The sequence below is a fragment of the Poeciliopsis prolifica genome, unplaced genomic scaffold, assembly GCF_027474105.1.
Source record: "Poeciliopsis prolifica strain line A6 unplaced genomic scaffold, Auburn_PproV2 SCAFFOLD222, whole genome shotgun sequence".
Taxonomy (NCBI): Eukaryota; Metazoa; Chordata; class Actinopteri; order Cyprinodontiformes; family Poeciliidae; genus Poeciliopsis; species Poeciliopsis prolifica.
In genome coordinates, this window is record NW_026562597.1 from 1 (window position 1) to 21,725 (window position 21,725).

The following is a 21,725-nucleotide window of genomic DNA, read 5'->3' on the forward strand; positions in this document are numbered from 1 at the left end:
ATAACCGGTTAGAACCGCTCTCCTTTAATTATTAAATTATATTCCAAGTCTAAAAGAAAGAAAGCGAGAGAGAGAGGGGGGAAAATCCCAGTTCAGCTATATCCACTGATCTTTTTAGCTTTTGATCATATAAATTGAAGCTCAGTTTTTTTTTTGTGCTCTGACTGTTCATTCCTGGTTGTTTTACACCTCAGACACTCATTCTGTCAGGATGATAACACTCTCACTAAAGCTTGGTTATATACGTAGAATGTAAGGTAAAGCGAAGTTTGCCTCGTGTCAGATGAATGCCACATGAATGTAGTGTACTTGCTCTTTTTTCCAGTTAGTCATTGGTCATGGTCAAACAGAGGAGGTATTGTTGAAATCTGAAATTGATTGTCTTCCACAAGACACATGACACGGTGCTGCGTGTTGCTGCTACCGATTTTACAAAAAGCGAAACTCCCATGTCAGTTTATTTTAGAGCAAATGTTTTTATTTCACTTGCAAAGATCAGACTTCTCATTTTTTTTCTCTCCTGTTTTTTTGTTTCTCTCTGTCTTTCTCTGTCTATCCTCTACCGTCCTGGATGTAATCAACGATGGAAGGCATTTTGTGGGAGACTCTTCTTATGTCTTGTTCAAAAACCCTTTGAGTTGAGAAGACAAGACAAATCCACATTCTGGTTCCCATCACGTCGCTATATGCTAGCATCTCTCCAGAAACAACCACATTTTGACCAGAATTTCCTTTGATACCCGAAGGTTCAAGACGAACCTGGTTTTTGCCTCAATGGAGTATTTCATGACGAAAAGGAGAAACCATAGAGGTAGAAGTTACCTCTGCATCAGCTGGGAAATAGCCTAGCTCAGGTCAGCACAGTGCTGCCAGCTCCTCCCTGATTGGTCCTTACCCCCCGTGCTCCCACTTTCTTAGTTTTCTGTCCCGCAAACCGCTCTTAAGCCACCTGCCATGTCGTCGGTCCGCTTCACCGTGACGCCCACCAAGGCCGAGGACCTCCCGGGGATGTCCGACACGTCGCCCGACATCAGCTCCCGTCCGTCTGCCCATGTTCGCTTCGGCTCCAGGGAGAGCGTGAATCGCAGCGACCCAGTGAGCGAGGGGTCCGCAGGTGGGACGACGTTTGGAGGAATGGGAGGGAACGAAACGCCGGACCGCAGCAGCATAGACCAAGGTGAAACACACACACTCATTCTCACAGGCGTAGTGGAGTGCTAAATATTTAAACATTGTGATTATAATTTAGCAATCATCTTGCATGCTTATTATCTCACATAAACATGTGCATGAAAATATATATTTTTTTGTGTACATGCAAAATTCTTTGTGTGGAGGAAAGCTCCAATCTCAAGGTTGACATTTCAGCTGTAAAATGACCCCAACATCCCATCAGAGCTGCAGTTGAATAGTTTAGATCAAAACATATTTATGTGTTAGAACGGCCCACTCAAAGTACAGACCTTGATTCAACTGAGCCTCCAGGGTAAACCTGGAAATTATTTTGACAATTTTTCTCATTTTCATGAGGTACTAAAGGGGGCAGTATTGGGTAAAGTCAACTTTGTCATCATGTTATTCCTTCATCAGAAACATACCTGAAGTGTTGTTCTGATTCCTTCAAACTTGTTTGAGCAACCATTCAGCTGTGTAAAAAAACGGCTGGGTGGATCTAGCGCCGCATTCGAGGACAAAGCTCCTCCCCTGCAGTTTCCGAGCCTCACAGAGCAGCCCGTGATTCCCCACTCAGCTCCTTCAGACTAGCCATCAGCAAAGTAGACTAGTCCGTTTGCAAACATATTAGCAAACACCTGGTGGAACTGTGGATCTGTTGAGGTCATCATAGTTGCTGCTTCTCAGTGAAACGCTGGTAAAAACGTTGTTAAAGGGTTAATAGAGAAGCCCTGTTGTGTTGACTTCCTGAAGGCGGAGTTTCAGAAAGAGCAGGAGTTTCTTAAAGAGATAGATGCCCAATTTTAAGGAATTAAATAAGGACGTAAAATTTCTTTTAAGTCATATTTGACATAACACATTTTTATAAGAACTGACATTAACACAGGGACTTGATTGTGCTATAAAATGGCATTGTGTGCTTGGAAAATGCATAATACTGGCCTATTAAATTCTTATTTTTGCATCAAAATTGTGAAACAAGCAGTAAATCATGTGATTTTCTATATTCTTTCAATCTTTTGGGAAAAACAGGTGTTGATTTTGCATAGAGATCTCTATTCTAAAACTTAAAAGGGACCAGTTAATGTTTTTAAAAACAGGACCAGTTATATGTTTTAAGCTCTGGTTTGCATACTCTTTTTATGTTTATCTTTATTTTTCAAATCCTAAAAAATGCTTTAAAAATGCCAAGAAATTTCCTAAAGCTCTTTAAAATGTTTTTCTTTTTTAAAAAGTCTTGTGACATTTACAGCTCTGAACAAGTTTTATTTGGTTGTCCTTGGATTAAAATTTCTCAGGTCAAACTTATTCACTCAATGGTTGGGTCTGATCGGGCTCAGGCTTCTGTGGCATGTTAGGATTAAATGCATGATATAAAGTTATGTCAATCTACTTATTATAGCATAAATAAAGGATGAGATAGTTTTCTTTGTTGAGAAAAGAAAGAAATCAAGGTGCAGAATTTCATTAGCACAGCTAATGTAACAAGCACAGCGCACTGCACAATACTCTCTGCCTTTTTCCACTCCTATCAATCACACACCCCAGATGATTTGCACTCGACTCACTCTGCAGTCACAACAAGCGACAAAATGGAGCTGGAAGTCATTGAACGAAAGCTAAAAAAAGGAGAAGTTGCACCTCACTCAAATTATAGCCTAAAAATAAAAGCTGTCAAATCTTAATAAAAATAATATGTCAGGCTTTCTTCGAGCCCAGGCTTTCAATTAACGTTAATTAGTCCGGTCAGATCGGACTCACCGATAAATGCCACTCTCCTATGTGGCCTCACTGGGATTTTATTTACTCCAGATCGGTCACACTAAGCAGCCCGGTTGGTAAAATTCATGGGAGCTTTTTCCCCTCCCTTACTCTATTTCAGAGAGTAGGTTGAAAAAGTAATTTTGTAAGAATAGTGTAGTCATGAGGACGATTCACAAGTGGTACACTGGCTCAGTGAGATGTAACTGTATTAGCCCACTGATCCACTTAAGCACTCGCGTTGTTATGAGGATGCCCCGCACTGTTTAATAAGCTTCCATAAATAGACATTGAGACGGTTAATCCGTTTCGATCGGGCCGCTGCGACACTACAGCCTGTCCATATTTCTGTCTCTATGTGTCCCAAAATAAAAGAAGAAGAAAATTGCTGACAGGTGGCGCTACTGAAGCAACTGAGTCAGGTTCCTGAAGTAATGACGGGAGAAGTCAGAGCGAATGGGAGCAGCTATTTCCTCTACGAGTCATTATTTTTGACACCATTACAGTACTGGGCGGAGGAGCCCTTCTGTTGGGAACGCTTTCAGAGACAAACAGCCGTTTTCCCCTCGGGTTCACCCACACGTGGTCTAGCAGCTGTGGCTCTGAGCAGACAGTAGTAGAGAATTGAAAAAATTAATTCTGCTCCGTTACACTTTCATCAATTTTAACACAGCGGATAGTGACTGTCATCACTTGTAGTATCTCAGATGGAGCATCACACAAAGTGTCTTGTGTTATTTAGCTTAAAAAACATCCCTACAAGATGTTGTCACATTTGATGGGGGAAAAAGAAAAGTGGAAAAGTAGAGGTGCACTCGGTCCATTTCTTTTTTTTTTTTTTTTTTTTGCAGATGCAGCTACAATGTTTAACCAATTCCTCCTTTTAGCCACAGAAACTCCTCAACACACTGAACCTGTTGACCTCCTTCCTGCTGTCCTCTTGCTCCTCAGCATGAGCCACTGCTGGTGAATAAACATTTACTAGTATTTGCTCACGTTCCACCTTCAGAATTGATCAATTTTTTGTCACCAATACCAGCATGGTCACACATCTATTGACATTCACCAGCCGTGACATTGATAACATAACATCAATAGCCTGTCAAGCACATTGAAGACCAATAAGGTCCATAATCTGACTCTTAGCTTGGCCAATATATGTTTCCAGGCAGTATCAGTTGGTTACTTTCAGCTCTTCCTGACCCTAATAGTTTCTGAATGATATCAGAGTTAAAACTGAAATACAAAAACAAAAAACAAAAAAAAAACAAACGTCTAAATATCTGGTTCTCAATTTTAGATTTCAAATTAGTGCATTTCATTCAAACTTTTTTTTTGAGACATTTCCTGTTGTTCTTGCCATCTGTTGTAGTTCTGAATTTAGTGTTGTTACGGCTTAATAAAACTACAACACCTATGAATCTGATGGTTGAGCAAGCAGTCGTGTCAGAGGATTTCATCGCAGGACATGCAGTTTGTGTCGTAACCAGTTCTTCTTTGCGATGAAGAACTGGTGTGATCAGGCTGCAGCTCTGTGAGCCTGACTCGGTAGATGCAGTCTGAGAAACGTAGATGAATCTCTGAACCCGGACCGTCCTGTTGAGCAGGTTTGCTTGCCAGGAATGCTCCCAAGTCTCAAAACTTTTTTTTTTTTCTCACACAGTCAGAACCCTGATGTTTTGTCTGTATTCAACCAAAACACACGCATTGCTTGGTTTGCACCTAATGTTGCAGTGTTGTTTTCTGTAATGCGAAAAGACTCGTGCTGAATACCAGCTGCACTTTCCAGCACCTCTATGTGACCCAAAGTGCATGCGGGCGATTGCTGGGCGTTAGCTTGGGGAAGCAAAGAGGGAAGTGATGGTGCTGAGTCAAGCGCTGCTGATGGTGCAGGGATGAGTGCTGATGGCTCTGGGAAGGGATTCGGTGACAGCGTTTCATTGGACTGTGCTGCATAAATCCGTACAGCTTGACCTCGATGAATCAAAATGACAGCGATCTCGACTCTGTGTGCTCATATTAAAGTTCCGGTCTTGTGTTTGTGTGTTCTCTTTTCTTGCTGTTCAGGGGATGGGAACTCTAAGATCTCCAGTGTTTACATCAACAACAGTCATGGGATGGATGACGACGAATTTTTCGACAGGAACTTGGCCTTATTTGAGGTTTGACAGACAAACTGATTATCTCTGTTGTTTTATGTTAAACATTCTAAGTTTTTTCTGCAACATTTTGTCTTGTAGCACCGATGGTGACAAAAATCTCTGTGCTTGTGTGTGGTATTTTTTTTTTTCTGTCTGCCAAACTTGCACTAAAAAGCTGCATGGTAGGTGCAGCTAATTTTAGCTTGTATAGATTACCAGCTTTTCTGGAAATGTCTCTAACCTTTTTCTGGTATAGTATTCCATAACATACTTAACAGTCAGGTTTTTTCTTCCTCTTGATTGTTTAACGCCCATCCTCTTCTCTTTCTCTCTTTATCTTCCTGCTTTTGACTTTGATCCTTTCTTTGTTCCCGACTCATCGCTGTCTTTTCATGTCCCCACCACTGTTATCGCCCCATTCTCACCTGTGACATCTCCAACTATTGTTCGATGACCAACAGGAGGAGATGGACACTAGGCCGAAGGTGTCTTCTCTGCTCAACCGCCTGGCTAACTACACCAACCTGACGCAGGGAGCAAAGGAACATGAGGAGGCTGAGATCATCGGGGAGAAGAAGAAAGCCAGCAAGGTGCGAATGCTACAAATCATCTTGAAAATTAAAGTTTACTGTGAAATAATAGCACAATAAAGCTTTTCTAATACAAATTACATGCAATGTGACTGAATTTGCTTGAAGAAATGGTGGAAAGCAGCGGGGATCCCTTTTAGAATGAGCTCATCCTCTCTGCGTTGCTCATCGAGTTGTTGTCTAGACAAATCATATCTACGACTCAAAGGGCGTTGAGACCTGAACTCGGTACACTGCAGCACTCAATGATAAGCTGCATCCATCCAAGACAAGACGATCTGTGTGGCCATTCATAGTATGTCCATCTTGGATTGACATGTCTTTACACCAGACAGTAGGAAGTGGGTTGGGGTCAGGGGGAGTTCAACCAAAATCATTTTAATCTTCCTTTCTGGTTCTGCAGTGAGTTCAGTACAAGCATCACCAAAATATTGCCACACCACTTGGAGATTAGCTTGTAACCAGGCCAAATTAAAGACATGAAAATAAGAGCATGCTCTCATTCTTTTTTTTTTTTTTAAAGTGAAACTAGACAGTTTGAATTTGAACACACCTGGAAAAACTTTCCTTTTGCACTCAGCATTGAACCTGCTTTCATTTAGGACCAAGAGATTAAAATAAAGGATAAATTCCAAACGGATACTTTGTCTCTGTTTCAGTCGCCGCACAGATGGGGACGTTCATGGGTGTTTACCTCCCTTGCCTTCAAAACATCTTCGGAGTCATCCTGTTCCTGAGGTTGACTTGGGTGGTGGGAACCGCCGGGGTGCTGCAGGCCCTCTGCATCGTCTTCATATGCTGCTGCTGCGTCAGTATTTCTGTGTCGGCATGCGTTCATGGAGACTATTGCAACATTTCCAGTAACATTTTGTGGGTCTGTTTCTGCTCTCCAGACGTTGCTGACTGCGATTTCAATGAGCGCGATCGCCACCAATGGAGTTGTGCCAGGTATTCCCTTTAGTTCTCTTCCCAATCTGAAGGGATTTTTGTCATTTCTGTGCTGCTTGTCTGCTCTGTGTTCATAAATTAAAACCTAGTTAGAATAAATGCCTTCCATTGACTTATCTTTCAACAGTGTGTGTAGATTGGTGTATTAAATAAAATGTTGAAGTAATGTGATTTTTCTCATGCCTGTAGCATCTTCACATTTTGAAAAAAATAAAAGTAGATCAAATGTAACCTGGATAATATGCAGCTTGAGTTTATCTACTCTGCACTGCCGTAAGAGCTTTTAGTTCTCATGCTCACTCTGTTCCCATGTTTATTATGGGTGATTCAAAGGATTATATATAAAAAGTTTGGCTTTCCAAAAAACACTCGGCGCCAGAAATTATTCAGTTATCCTTCTAAGTGCAGACAGAAGGATCTTTTTATGTATGCTGTCACTGTCTTGACATTATTCCTCATTCGAGGTACTTTCTTTACGGCTTTGATGTAGTTTTATGGCAAATGCAAATAAATATGCGCCCGGATACATTACAGGATTAATGCTGCTTTACAGTTGTACTCAGAACTGGGAGATTCCTACTTCCCAATCATAAAAAATCAACTGGAATGTCCTTTGAAGTCAGATTTCCTACTGGAAAACTGGGAGCAAATCCCCAGTAACAACTTGTAAGACGTGTTATGCATTACAATATGGCTGCCTCTCGCATCAGCAGTAAGCTGTGGTTAAAACATGTATTTACAAGACACGTGTAAAAGAGTGACTAAGTCTAGTTAGAAGTTGGAATTTCAACATGGCGATTCCCGTAGACATCGTGTGCAAAACCTCTTGCAATACTCTATTTACATGCGTGTCTTGTAAAGTAACCATGTTTGTTGATGCTAGGAGCAGCCATATTGAAACACAAAGTCGGCCTTGAAAGTTTTAACTAGGGGTTTTGTATATGGAAGTCCGACTTCAGAGGGCGTTCCAGTTGAATTTTCCAACTAAGAAGTTTGAATTTCCCAGTTCTGAGTAAAACTGTGTGAGCACAACTATATCTGAGACATATAGTTGAACCTTGTGGCATCACATAACTTCACCAATGTTAAAACCTATGTTTACCTTAGTACCACCTACTGGCCATGCCTCATCCCTGGGTAGGCCACTCCAATGTGTTTCCATTTACCATCCCATCATCTCTAATCTCCCAATCATTCCCAACCTATTGTTTTGGTTCCCAAGAACGCTTTTGTAAAGCTGGATTCTAGGGTTTGTTGTTGCAGAAGTGGTTTCTCTCTTCCTCAAGTGTTGCATAAACATATATCCTCCTACACAGCCAGTTAAGTAAGGTAAAGAATCAATTTCCCCAGGGTTTGGGAAAGGGGTGTGTCAATCTTCACAGCAACAAGGTTTGCAGTTTGAACACCAAACACTGTTTTCCTTTTCTTTTAGTTGTTCAAATTTGTTCTTTATGTGTTTATCATCCTGTACTACTATTGTCCGTTTTACAATTCTATCAGCAAAAATAGAGGTGCTGTTAGTTTTAACCATCTTGATAAGATCAGTCGAGGAACGTAGGCCTTTTTTAGATCTCTAAGAAAATTTCTAAAGTTTGCTGTTAGGGGGACAAAATGTGAAAACACTCAAGCTGCAATTTATACCATAGCTAGAAAATAAGTGGGGAAATAGTTCTTCCTGATCCTACGTTTTCATTTTCTGTATGTGTTGGTGACATATTTAAACTATAAACCTGTAAATTAGTTGATTTTCAATCTGATTTTTTAGTTGAACTAAAAAATGTGTTATTAAACCTTGAGATGACAGAAAGGGTAAGAAATATAAATTATTAAATTAAATTTTGCCTAAAACAAATGAAGTAAACTGCATCTCAATAGTATCTTTTTCTAAAAACACAAAAATACTCATAATGTCATTTTCAGAAATGTTTTTCCCCAAAATACATATTGTCTAATTCCAATATACCCTTGTAACACTGTCTTTTCTAAATGATTTTAAATTCTTCTGCTTATCTTCCATCATTTTTGTCCCCTTCTACACACTGTGGTTCATTTAACTTCCTCCACTATTTGTGTACCCTAACTCTCTACACTCTCTTCCAGCTGGAGGCTCCTACTTCATGATCAGCCGTTCTCTGGGTCCAGAGTTCGGAGGGGCTGTGGGGATCTGCTTCTACCTGGGCACCACCTTCGCTGGGGCCATGTACATCCTGGGAGCCATCGAGATCTTACTGGTAGGGCTTGGCTTCGTTTTTGCGAATCGCCCCACCAGTGTTTGCATTTTTGTCTACATTCCTGAATCATTTGATTGTAGTCTAAAATATTGGTTCTTATATTAACCCCGCTCCCCCCTCCGTCTCCCAGATGTACATTGTTCCTGAGGCGGAAATCTTTAAAGGAGGCGGGGCGGCCATGTTGAACAACATGCGGGTCTACGGCAGCATCTGTCTCCTCCTCATGTCCCTGCTCGTCTTTGTCGGTGTGAAGTATGTCAACAAGCTGGCCTCCATCTTCTTGGCCTGTGTCATCGTCTCCATCGTTTCCATCTACATCGGAGCGTTTGAGTCCGCGTTCAACGAGCGTAATTTTGAGTAAGTGCGCCGACCCAGTTGCGCCCCCTGGGAATTTTAATAGGGTTGGCCAGACCAAGCCAGTAAACATTTTAGGGGGACACAGATAAAAAAAAAAAAAGATCCTTTCCTTTGTTTCCTTCTTTCTTCCTGTCTTTCTTTTTAGTTGATTGTTTTCCATTTGTCTTCATTGAAGTAGATGACTCTGTTTTCTTGCCAGCATTCTTCAAGTGTGGCCCCTCTTGGTGTCACCGCTGACTCTACATTACTAAAATATTCTAATTTATTCCTCATTTTGTCAGATTGTGTAGGGATTCATTGCAAATGGCCGACACAAAGTGGTTCTATGTAAAAAAAACCTTTCAGATGTTCCTTCAACCTCACACCTATGCACCACTTTGCGTTTGTCTGTCTTGTAAACTCCCAATAAAATAAGTTTGTGGTTGCAACGCGACCGTATTATTTGTGAGATTTTCAACCCTGTCCCGTTCACTAGTTGGTGTCGTTATTGACTGCCGGGTCTCGTTTTCAACAGCGTGTGCATGCTGGGGAACAGAACCATCAGCAGTCACGTCGAGTGTAATAAAACCGTCCCGGTGGGAATCAAAGACACAACGTGGAGCTTCGACGGCAACTTCACACTCAGCTACGGTGGGTTGACGCTTCGTCCTCCTTCGAGTCGTTGCGCGTTTTAGCCGTTGGCTTGTGCTAATGTGTCTGAATCTTGCTGTTAGAAAACAGCACAGCTGGACCAGTCATTGTCTCCACCCCTGCGCCAGCTGTGGAGGAGAAAACCACACTTCTTTGGGAAGAATTTTGCCACAGCACTGAACTCAACGCCACCTGTGACGAATACTTCACCTCTAATAACTTCACCAAGATTAAAGGGATTCCTGGTCTGGCCAGTGGATCATTTCAGGTAATATTTGTTCTCGTATTTCCATTTAAAAGAATAATCTAGAATGATTTAACACTTCACCACTGTACACATATCAGCACAAATCAAACTTGATGATAAACAATGGGATAAACGTTGACTGAGAATTGATAAGTAAACCTGGAGTGGCACGCTACGTTCTCCAAAACAACTGTTTTCTGAATTTTCTCCTCCTGTTAGAGAACCTGTGGAGCTCCTACATCAGCAAAGGCGAGGTTCTGGAGAAAAGCTCACTCAGCTCCTCTCACTCGTCACCTCCAGCATCACTGCCTCATCCGTACGTGTTCGCCGACATCACCACCTCCTTCACCCTGCTGGTGGGCATCTTCTTCCCTTCGGTCACAGGTACACATTTGCTGCTCTTGCTCTACAGCTTGGGCCACGTCAGGATCACGAATGTCCTCTAAGAACGTATTGATAAAACTCCCTATTGACCAACTGTTGAAAATGATACCTGTCTATGACAGGTAACATATTCAATTTGATTTAAAAAATATGTAGCATTTTTGTGAACTTTTTATGTAGAAAATTATTGATGTAATTTGGCACTATACCAATAAAAAACTGAATTGATTTAATTGATCAAATCTAGGAAAACATCTACAGGGTGGCATGAGGAGGCAGGGATTTTATTCAGGGGTGGCTCCTATATGTAGGACTGTATATATATATATATATATATATATATATATATATATACATATAATATATATCGTATAAAATAAACAAATGAACACTAAAAGCAGTGAAATCTAATTAAATTTAATGTGTGGTTTTCTTCAGGCCTGTAATTCATGTTAATCAGTCAGATCGAACTTCACACAATGTCTATGGGCTCTGGGCCGTGTTTGGTTGAATTTTTAGACCTCATCTGCTTTCCTCTTCACATTTTTCATATTCTTCATAGCTTACAATGTTTTCAACTGTACTTTGATGTGTAACTTGTTTATTTTTTCGCCTGCACGTTCTTATTTCTTTTTCTTCTGTTTTTATTGTTAGTGAATTGCAGGTGTTTTGTGTTCAGCAAATAAAAGTAACCCAAAAAATATTATTCTCCTTCTCTTCCTCAGGAATCATGGCCGGTTCAAATCGGTCGGGAGATTTGAAAGACGCTCAGCGCTCCATCCCCATCGGAACCATCCTTGCTATCCTCACGACGTCTTTTGTCTGTATCCTTGTATCGTATCATGTCTTAGTTTCCTAACAAGGTTTTGAAGAATCTGTCCTACTTGTAATTCAAATATGTGAAAAAAAAGCCTCAGATTATTTCTGGAAGTCCCTTGGTTGAGAGCTCATAGTTCAGTTTGTGGGTACAAAGCCGTTTGGACTCTTCTGGTGTGAATGTTGTTTTTCTGAGTGGCATCCTTGTAGACCTGAGCAGCGTTGTGTTGTTTGGCGCCTGCATCGACGGCGTCGTCCTCAGAGACAGTCAGTACATCTGCTTCTATCATTCACTTACCTATGAAAACCCAAAAGATATACACTAACTCGCCTGTGCAGGTTCGGAGAGTCAGTTGATGGCACTCTGGTTGTTGGCACGCTGGCCTGGCCGACTCCCTGGGTCATTGTGATTGGCTCCTTCTTCTCAACATGCGGCGCAGGCCTTCAGTCGCTGACCGGCGCACCACGACTCCTGCAGGCCATCGCCAAAGACAATATTATCCCGTTTCTACGGGTAGGAGTCATTCTATTTTCTTTTTCTTTTGTAAGGTGATGAAGCAAGCCTTTACTTCTTTGAGTGGGATTCAATGTCACGTTTTGTTTGAGTTTTGTTTTACAGTTTAGTTTCTTAGTTTAGAGGTGAGCTTTGTAGAGATATTTTAAGGGCTTTCTAGAACTCTGTGAATTCTTTTATTTTAAGCTGAATTTATCTGATAATCAGAGATGGAACTGGTCTAACAAAGGCAATCAAACAAATTATAAACACTTTTTTTTACTTTTTGTCAATCAGATAAAGGCATGTTAGCTAACAGACATGATTAGATTTAAAGGAGCAGTATTATAGAAATTGGAATTTGTTTTCAGCTTTACATCATATTCCAATGTTATGTCACCAAAAATATACCTGGAGAGTTGCTTTGACTCTCATGCATGTTTGAGAAATCCTTTCATCTTCATGACAACCATACAGCTGTGGAAAACAGCTGGGTGGGCCACGCCCTGCCTTCGAGCAATGACATAACCTGTATCAATGAAGGTCAAATAATCATGTTAATGCTAATCTTTAGCTGCGGCTAGCATAAGTAGAGCATTTTTTGGGACATTCACATCATTGTGAAAGAGCAATAAAGTTCAGAATCTTAACAGGCATAAAAGATTTAAGGATTAGAAGCAATTATTTATTCACTAATTAATTCACTAAACAGCATGGGAGTGGACCAGCACCTGGTCACCTGGATCCATAGTTACCTCACCACAGGCCGCAGTATGTCAGGCAAAAGGACACTGTGTCTGACACTGTGGTCAGCAGCACAGGAGCCCCTCAGGGCACAGTGCTGGCCCCTCTTCTCTTCACCCTGTACTCCTGTGACTTCCACTACAACTCGGAGCTGTGTCACATACAGAAGTATGCTGATGACACAGCCATAGTCGGATGTATCAGGGACGACGGAAAGGAGGAATATCGCTGTCTGGTGAGGGACTTTGCTCTCTGGTGCCACACAAACCACCTGGAACTCAACACCTCTAAGACGAAGGAGCTGGTTATAGACTTTGGGATGTCCAGACCAAAGCCGAGACCAGTCGTACTAGAGGGAACGGAGGTTGAGGTCGTGGGCTCCTACAAGTACCTCGGGCTGTGGCTGGACAGTAAACTGGATTGGTCAAAACACACCAGCCACCTGTACGGGAAGGTGCAGAGCAGGATGTACTTCCTGAGGAGACTGCGGTCCTTTAACATCTGCAGCAAACTGCTGTGGATGTTCTACCAGTCAGTGATCGCCAGTGTCCTCTTCTACACCGTGGTGTGCTGGGGAGGCAGCACATCCAAGAAGGACACGTCCAGACTGGACAAACTGATCAGGCGTGCCGGCTCTGTGGTCGGCATGAAGCTGGACTCTCTGGTGACGGTGGCAGAGGCGAGGACACTGAACAAACTGCTGGACATCATGGACGATAGCAGCCACCCTCTACACGCCATCATCAGCAGCCAGAGGAGCCTGTTCAGTGACAGACTGCTGCTTCCCAAGTGCCGGACCAATAGATTCAAGAACTCCTTTGTCCCCCACGCCTTCAGACTGTACAACTCCTCACTGGGGGGTCGGAGGTGACACAGGACAGAGGGAAGAAGGAGGAGTTTTTCTACAAATGTGAACTCCATATTTATCAGGCCAAACCATACAGTGCAATACCATATCACTGGTCAATCTATCCACCAAATTGCTATAATTTCCTTTTGTGTTGTATTATATTCTTTGTTTTGTATTTAATTTGTATTTTTTTGTATTCTTTTGTGTATGCTTACTGTGTGCCACATTTTTGCCTGTGAGCTGCTGGTAACTATAATTTCCTGAGGGAGTCTTCCCAAGGGATCAATAAAGTCAAGTCTAAGTCTAAGTCTAAGTGTAATGCTTAGAGAGCTTATTTAGTCATTTCTTGTGTAAAGTCTTTGGTGTGATCACTGGTTTTTCCTCGCTGAGTGTCTGTGTGTGTTGTGCTCCAGGTGTTTGGACATGGGAAAGCTAACGGCGAACCCACCTGGGCTCTGCTCCTGACGGCACTGATAGCTGAGCTGGGGATTCTCATCGCCTCTCTGGACCTGGTCGCTCCCATCCTCACAATGTGAGCCAATGAGGCCGATCTGAACGGCCGGTCCTGATTGGCTCGGTCGCCCATCCTGTCAGCCAAATCTCTCCCTGTCGGACTCCAGCTTTACTTATCTGTCTCTCCAGGTTCTTCCTGATGTGTTACTTGTTTGTGAACTTGGCCTGCGCTCTGCAGACGCTGCTCAGAACCCCCAAACTGGAGGCCCGCTTCTCCTACTACCACTGGTACTGACAAACACACACACACACACACACCACACACACACACACACACACACACACACACACACACACACATATGCAGACTGAAGTGTTCTTGTGCTCCACATCTGTCCAGGACCTTGTCGTTTCTGGGGATGATCATCTGCCTCGCTCTCATGTTCATATCTTCTTGGTACTACGCAATCGTTGCCATGGTGATCGCTGGCATGATCTACAAATACATTGAATATCATGGGTATGTTGCCATGGTGATGTATTTGCTCCATGCATTTGTATATGTGCAGTATGGTTCGGATCCCTGTGTGTGTGTGTGTGTGTGTGTGTGTGTGTGTGTGTGTGTGTGTGTGTGTGTGTGTGTGTGTGGTGGGTGTGTGTGTGTGTGTGTGGTGTGTGTGTGTGTGTGTGTGTGTGTGTGTGTTTGAAGTAGTTTGATTTGGTCATTTTTTCAGTGGTGGATCCAGAAAATTTTATACGGGAGACCAGAACAGTAAAAATTAATTAAATAAATAATAATAAAACAAAATGAATACATTTATTTAGTATTCAATCATTTGTTTATTTTTTTAGTTGTATCTATTTTGATGTATTTATTTGGAATATTTATTTTAAATGTATTCATTTAGTATTTAATTTTAATAAATTGATTTAGTATTCATTTGTTTAGTAATTTATTTAGTTTTAGTTAATTTAGTATTAATTTGTGTGTTGATTTGTCAAATTTTTATGTATTTATTTTTTATAGTTATGTCTTCATTGAAGATGACGCTGTATGACTTTCTATGACATAAACGTGATTCTCTGGGGATGTGCGGGGGTCATGGGCCCCTCCTTTCCCACCTGTTGGGGGCGCCACTGCATTTTTCTCATTTTCTTTTTTCTGCTTACCGGCGCAAATGTATACTTTTTCTTTATTTCTGTGTGCATTAGAGCTGAGAAGGAGTGGGGAGACGGGATCCGCGGTCTGTCACTCAGTGCTGCCCGCTACGCCCTCCTCAGGCTGGAGGAGGGACCACCACACACCAAGAACTGGAGGTAAGAGCAGAGCACTTTAGGAACTTCTACTTCTTCATGCGTAAATGGAAAAAGATATACACTTAAAGCATTCAAATGGCCACAAATTTATGTAAAATCCAGTTTTATTTCCTTTACTTCCAAGGCCCCAACTGCTGGTGTTGCTAAAACTGGACGAAGACGCCCACGTTAAGTCTCCGCGGCTGCTGACGTTCGCCAGCCAGCTGAAAGCAGGAAAGGGCCTCACCATCGTCGGCACGGTCGTCCCAGGACACTTCCTGCAAACTTACGGAGAGGCTCTTGCTGCAGAACAGGTTCATCTTTACACTCATCACGTCAGTCCGGAGTGATGTCAGCACGTCCAGGGCGGCCATCTTGACTGACGATTGTATAAGGGCCAGACTATGATTTTTTTTTTTCAAGAATAAAGTTGTACTATGAGGAGAAAGAAGTAATTATTTGTCAATAAAACTTCAACACAAAAAAATAACAAAAACATTTTTTTATAAGGAATCCTGTAATATAGTCAAATTAATTAATACTCTCATTGAACAAACAATGAGAATATTGAAAGACAAAGCTAACGATGCTGAAATACAGACAATTTTTGAGGTGTTGGAAATTATTGTGGCGATAAATCAAAATTCTTATCATGATAAATAATCATGGGCCCAGTCCTATGATGTCGCACTGTATTTAACATGAATGCTAACAGCCTCTGGACCGTTTTCTCTCCTCCCTCAGACTTTGAGGCATCTCATGGAGAAGGAACGGGTGAAGGGCTTTGTTCAGTGCATCGTGGCTCAAAAGCCCCGCGAGGGCATCAGTCACATGATCCAGTCAAGCGGCCTGGGAGGAATGAAGCCCAACACGGTGGTGATGGGCTGGCCACACACCTGGAGGCAGAGCGAAGACCCGCAGGCCTGGAAGACCTTCATCAGTGAGTCACAGAGGAGAAGAAACGCAATTATTATTATTTTTCCTCCACTCAAAAGCCCGTCAGCTGACAACCCCCCCCTCCCTTTGTTTCCTGCTTCCAGATACGGTCCGAGTGACCACGGCGGCCCACCTGGCTCTGCTGGTGCCCAAAAACATCTCCCTGTTCCCCAGCAATAGCGAGCCGCCCACCGACGGCTACATAGACGTGTGGTGGATCGTCCACGACGGGGGGATGCTGATGCTGCTGCCGTTTCTCCTTCGCCAACACAAGGTGGGGGAAGGAAGGGCAATGGTTGCCTTTTCATAAAAATGCTACCATTTTTATTAAATGAATCCATTTTCTATGAATATGTTTTCCTGAGGGAGTCCTTTTCTGTCTCCATCCAGGTGTGGCGTAAATGTGGGATGCGAATCTTCACCGTGGCTCAGATGGAGGACAACTCTATTCAGATGAAGAAGGATCTGGCAACATTTCTGTATCACCTTCGTATTGAAGCTGAGGTGGAAGTAGTGGAGATGGTATGTGACCAGCTGGGTCCGAAAGGGCTACAGGGCTCTTGCCCAGGGCCCATGTTTTTGGGGGCATCCAACAATTTTATTTTTTATTTAATTTCTTTTGTGAATTCATGTTTTTTAAACATTGCACACTCTATAAAATCCATATTTACAAATCTTGTCAGTTTAATTATTTTAGAATTTTTATTAATTTAATAATATTCAAATATCTGAGAATGATCAATTTATTGATATTTTGTTTTTCTTTTTGCGCTCTCAATAATGTAAAAAGCATTATAAATAAAGCTGCTATTATTATTCTTCATTATTTAGTAGACTCTTCTACATTCTGAAGTACCTATAGCTCAGCTGTGAGATCATTTTTGTCCTAACCCAACCTTATAAATCTATGAAAGAATTGAAATGTTGATAATCTGTCAAAGTTTCTCATAGATGTGTAATAATCTGAGTGTTTTCATTCCTCTACGTCTCCAGCATAACAGTGACATCAGTGCGTACACCTACGAAAGGACACTGATGATGGAGCAGAGGTCTCAGATGCTCAGACAAATGAGACTCTCTAAATCAGACAGAGAAAAAGAAGTAAGTGTGCAGTGAAAATGTTTTTGTTTTTTTTTGTTTTACACTTGTCGTTTTGAGGGGTGTCTTTATAAAGTGGGGCGAATACAAAGTACTCAGTTTTTGGGTCAAGATTACCAATTTAGGTTGTGAGGCATGATCAGTTTTGCACTTGCTTTCTACTCCACTTAGATTTTTTTATTTCAGGTACCATAAAATAAAAAAAATAAAATGAGAAATACAAAGTAGAAACGTCTACATGCCAGTTATATACCAGACCAGTAGGAGGCACTCTAACTGTACATTGCCTTCCTGAGATGCTAAGTCTCACAGTTGTCAAGATATAAAAATAAAAGGAAAAAAGAATAATCAATGTGATTATTTCAATATTTATCAATAGCATTGCAGTCACATGTTTTTTCGATATCTTGCATCCATATGATGGCATGCACAGTATTTCTGCGTATTTTTAATTTTCTTGAGAACTTTTGTCAGGCAAAAGTTCGAGTCACACTCAGACATCTTCTTTATGTTCTATGACTCCAGACTGTTGAGGCTACCGCTAACTAGCTGCCAATAAATTCTAGCTAGTTAACTAGCTAGCTCTTTGGTGTCCATCTTGGGTAAGCGCAACTTTATCACCAATTGGCTGGACGAAGTTCAGCCATTTCTGTGGAGATACAGGTCTGAAATTCCATTCGGAGTGGTCTTAAAAAGTCTTAAATTTAAGTTTGTGAAACCTGTTGAATCCTTGGGGTCAACAAAAGGGTAAAAAAAAAAGTATGAGGCTCATAATGTAGCAAGTATTTTATTTTTTCCATTTCATATCCTCTCCCTTTGCCTCTGGTTTGCTCAGAGGGTGCGCTGGAGTTTTGACGATGTAAGTTTACCGTGTCTTGCTTTGCCATAGAAAGCTGCCTGAATTTAGATGTAGGCGAAGACCTTCAAACTTCTGAGAGCAGATTTAATTAAACTGATTTCACAAAAACCAGCTGGTTTCAGCCATTATCCCTCAACAGTCGATACAGACTAGATTACTAGCTGCACAAAAGTGTAAATAAAGTTCATGTCATAGTTCCTCTTAATAATTTTACACCATGATCTGTTGTTCTGTAACTTTCCTCTGCTGCTCCTCCCACTGAAGTTCAGAGGTCTTCTGATTTGTATCCTGTCTGGCAGTTAGGCTCCATAACCTGCGTTGTGCTCCTGTAGCTTCCCGATAAAGTAGGTACAGCCTGTGTTTGGTTTTTTTAGCAGGTTAGGTGACCTTGTGTTGTCTTTAGGTGTATCTCTCGCCCAGGTTCAGGAGTACTGAAGGCCACACTTCAAACCCCATCAAAGAAGGCAGAGACAGACAGGTACAAAGAGGCAGAGAGCGAGAAAGAAACGAGAGTTAAGAGTCAGGAGGTTGGTGGCAGAGGAGCGAGGAATCGCATTGGGGGGGGAAAAAAAAAAGGAACGGGCCAGGCTCGAATCAGGGGTTATACGAGCCGAGTCCATGTTTGTTTCCGTATGCAACGCAGGCGCAGTTGGTGAAGGACCGCAACTCCATGCTGCGCCTGACCAGCATCGGGTCAGACGACGAGGACGACACAGACGGCGGCGAGCGGGAGCGGGCAGTGAGCAGCAGCTCCGAGCACCACCGTCGCGTCCAGATGACCTGGACCAAAGAGAAGACGGCCCAGTACAGAGCGGCGCACTCCGGCTGCTCCACGCCCGAAGGCTTCAGAGACATGCTGAGCATCAGGCCGTGAGGACGGATAGCGAAGCACTTCTGTCTGTTGCCAGTGGTTTAGAGAGGTGGATGATTGTGGGATTTTTTTTTGCTTTTCTTTAAGGGACCACTCCAATGTCAGAAGGATGCACACCGCCGTCAAGCTCAACGAAGTCATCGTCAACAAATCCCATGATGCCCGGCTCGTCCTGCTCAACATGCCGGGGCCGCCGAAGAACACGGAAGGAGACGAGAACTGTATCCTTTCTTTCTCCTGGCGCTGTAATTCATTGTTCTCATGAGAGCTGAAATGATTAATGGATTAATTGTAATTAATTGATTTTTGGAAGAATCATTGACTGATGTAGTGATTAATTAATCGTTAACTGGAGAAAACGCATGCGAAAAAAGAAAATTTTCTAAAAAATATAGCTTGCATTTAAGATAAAAGCACCTTCGTCTGTAAATATGTTTTACTCAATACATAAACTTAGCTTCACCAGTTTCATTTCAGGCAAGAAAATGTTTCTTTTTTGTATTTAATTCTTTTTTTTTTTTCATCTTTCAGTGTATTTTGTTCATAAAAGGAGCAAATTGTTCAATGAAAAAAATCTCTTTTCATCCGATTAATCGATTAATCTTCAGAATAATTGATTTACTAGAGTATCGTTAGTTGTAGCCCCACTTCTAATACAGGCTGTAAAGTTTTAACTCATGAACGCAGACATGGAGTTCCTGGAGGTTTTGACTGAAGGACTGGAGCGCGTTCTGTTAGTCCGAGGAGGCGGAAGTGAAGTCATCACCATCTACTCCTGATTGGACAAGACACTGCAAGATACTGTTTAACAAGCAAGCCAGTCATGGAGAAGACGGGAGATGGGTTGGTTCTGTGTGGGCTGCGTGGGATAGACCGTCACTGGCTGCAGCATTGGTTGTCACGTCCACATCCCACCCAACTTTTCATCTGCACTCGTTTTCTACTCCAATTATGTCGACTCCAGGGAACGCCAACGCAGTTCCACGATTGAGCAACAAGAACCCATAGCAATCATGTGTGTGCATGTGTATGTGTGTGTTTGTGGGAATCGCTCACCTGGAAGATCTTTGATAGGTTGAAGGGACCAGCATTTTGTTTGAAGCGGGTGTGTTCAGGCAGTGGCTCAGTTAAAGTAAATGTGATCGGTCTGAAAACAATGCAGTCGTTCCACCAATGAAACTCAGGGTTTGCTTTTTGTACAGAATGTATTTTGGACGTTTGTTAGTTTTCGTGTGAGGCCTAAATGTCTGGAATCAAGAGGAGTATTATTGTTATTGTTTTTATTATTATTTCGGAAGGCACATACATGTTCATTCCAGAATTACACATGGCGTAAAGCAGATTAATCTCATATCATTTTCCATCTGTTGGAACAGATGAACACCAAACTCAGCATTTCATTTTGTAGACATTAAAGCTTGTGATACTGCAACTTTAAAATCAGTGTTATTGCACAAATGTCAGACTTTGCTGCTATTTGTCTGAAACTAATATTGTGTATTAGGAGCTCTGTTTTTGTTTCTTTTTGTTTTTTTTTTAAACCAAATTCAGAATAACTTTCTTTTGGTTTCTTTCATTTATGAACCACAATCTTAAGTTCAATGTAAACTTGAGCACAAATTAAAAATGATGCTTTCAAAAGACACATTATAGTTCATTAATTATGCAATTGTTCTTAACTGTTAATACTGGGTAATAATAAAGTCAATCATGTGAAGCAATATTTCGAATTAACAGAAACGAAGTATTCTTCGGACCTCCAGGAATATTGTTTTAAAGTATAGATGCAAGATCAAATTAATTTTCTTGGGCCAATTATGATGATGGCTAAGTGCACTCTCCCACTGCCCTACACACACACTCGCTTCTGTCAATTTCGTCCCAGCATTTAAAGAACAAAACTTCTTTATGTGAAATAAAAAAAATTAAGAAATTTTCCTAGAGGCACATATCATTATCGATTAATCGTTTAGATGCGAATATCTTTCTGAGGCCGCTTGGTTCGGATGCTAATGTTGCTGTGACGGCATATCTGAGAAGAAGGGCTGCCTTTTTCTTTTTTTAATTTTGTTGTTAAATAGTTATTGATCTCCATGTAAAACCAAAATGTCTATTGAGTTCGCGATGAGAGGTTTTGGACTTGTAGCGAGCCCGGTGGACTGCATGAGAAGAGACGTGTGTCTGTAACTCTTCAGAAACTGTCAGACTCGTTTTCGGTTTGCCTCAGAAAGGCAAGAAACGAACACCGATAATAATAGTGGTCAAGCTTGGACCATTGTGGCACGAACCACCGCACTGCATGTTGGGAAAAGGAGGCATGAATGTGTTGATGTCACATGTCAGATCTCGCTTTGTTCTGTGAAAGAATATCAGCAGTGTGAGAGTCATCATACCCGACAACCATCTCATTCCACACCTCGAAATAACCCCACTCGCGTTCTGCTTTGTGTGTATGCGCACGTGTCTGTATGGAAAATGAATGCCTGTGATTTTATAGTTCAATTTTAGAATATCCCAACTAGAGATGTTTTGTCCCTGTCAATGCTGTTTTTATTTTATTTTTTCATTCTTGTGCAAGGGTTACATTGTGTTGATTTTCATTTCCTGCAAACGACCTCGCTTGTACATAAGGCAGAAGAAGACCTTAAGTTTGATCTTTTTTTAAATTACATTATTATAAAAAATCATGAAAAAAAATGTTGCTTAAAAAAAGGGGAATAAAGCAATTCTAAAGAAATACATTGCTGTCTATTTTTGTTTTTTATGAATCACGGTAATAACTTGGTCTTCTGTGAAATATGTAGTTTATAGTTTCATCCAAATATCATTTTTAAGTCTTGATCTTAA

General features: G+C 41.6%; 1 protein-coding gene across 1 annotated transcript; it reads left to right on the plus strand.

Moving 5' to 3' along the window:
* The first annotated feature begins 593 nt into the window (after positions 1 to 593).
* On the plus strand, positions 594 to 20,098 carry LOC129357044 (solute carrier family 12 member 6-like). The gene is made up of 25 exons (XM_055026565.1): positions 594 to 1,177; positions 5,002 to 5,096; positions 5,537 to 5,669; positions 6,331 to 6,473; positions 6,559 to 6,613; positions 8,714 to 8,844; positions 8,975 to 9,201; positions 9,716 to 9,831; positions 9,915 to 10,099; positions 10,300 to 10,462; positions 11,188 to 11,286; positions 11,489 to 11,549; positions 11,618 to 11,792; positions 13,779 to 13,897; positions 14,008 to 14,106; positions 14,219 to 14,338; positions 15,031 to 15,135; positions 15,260 to 15,428; positions 15,859 to 16,054; positions 16,155 to 16,324; positions 16,441 to 16,572; positions 17,044 to 17,151; positions 18,651 to 18,877; positions 18,966 to 19,099; positions 19,566 to 20,098. The coding sequence occupies exons 1-25, from the start codon at positions 955 to 957 to the stop codon at positions 19,655 to 19,657; spliced, it is 3,477 nt and encodes a 1,158-aa protein (XP_054882540.1). The 5' UTR covers positions 594 to 954; the 3' UTR covers positions 19,658 to 20,098.
* Positions 20,099 to 21,725: the final 1,627 nt, after the last annotated feature.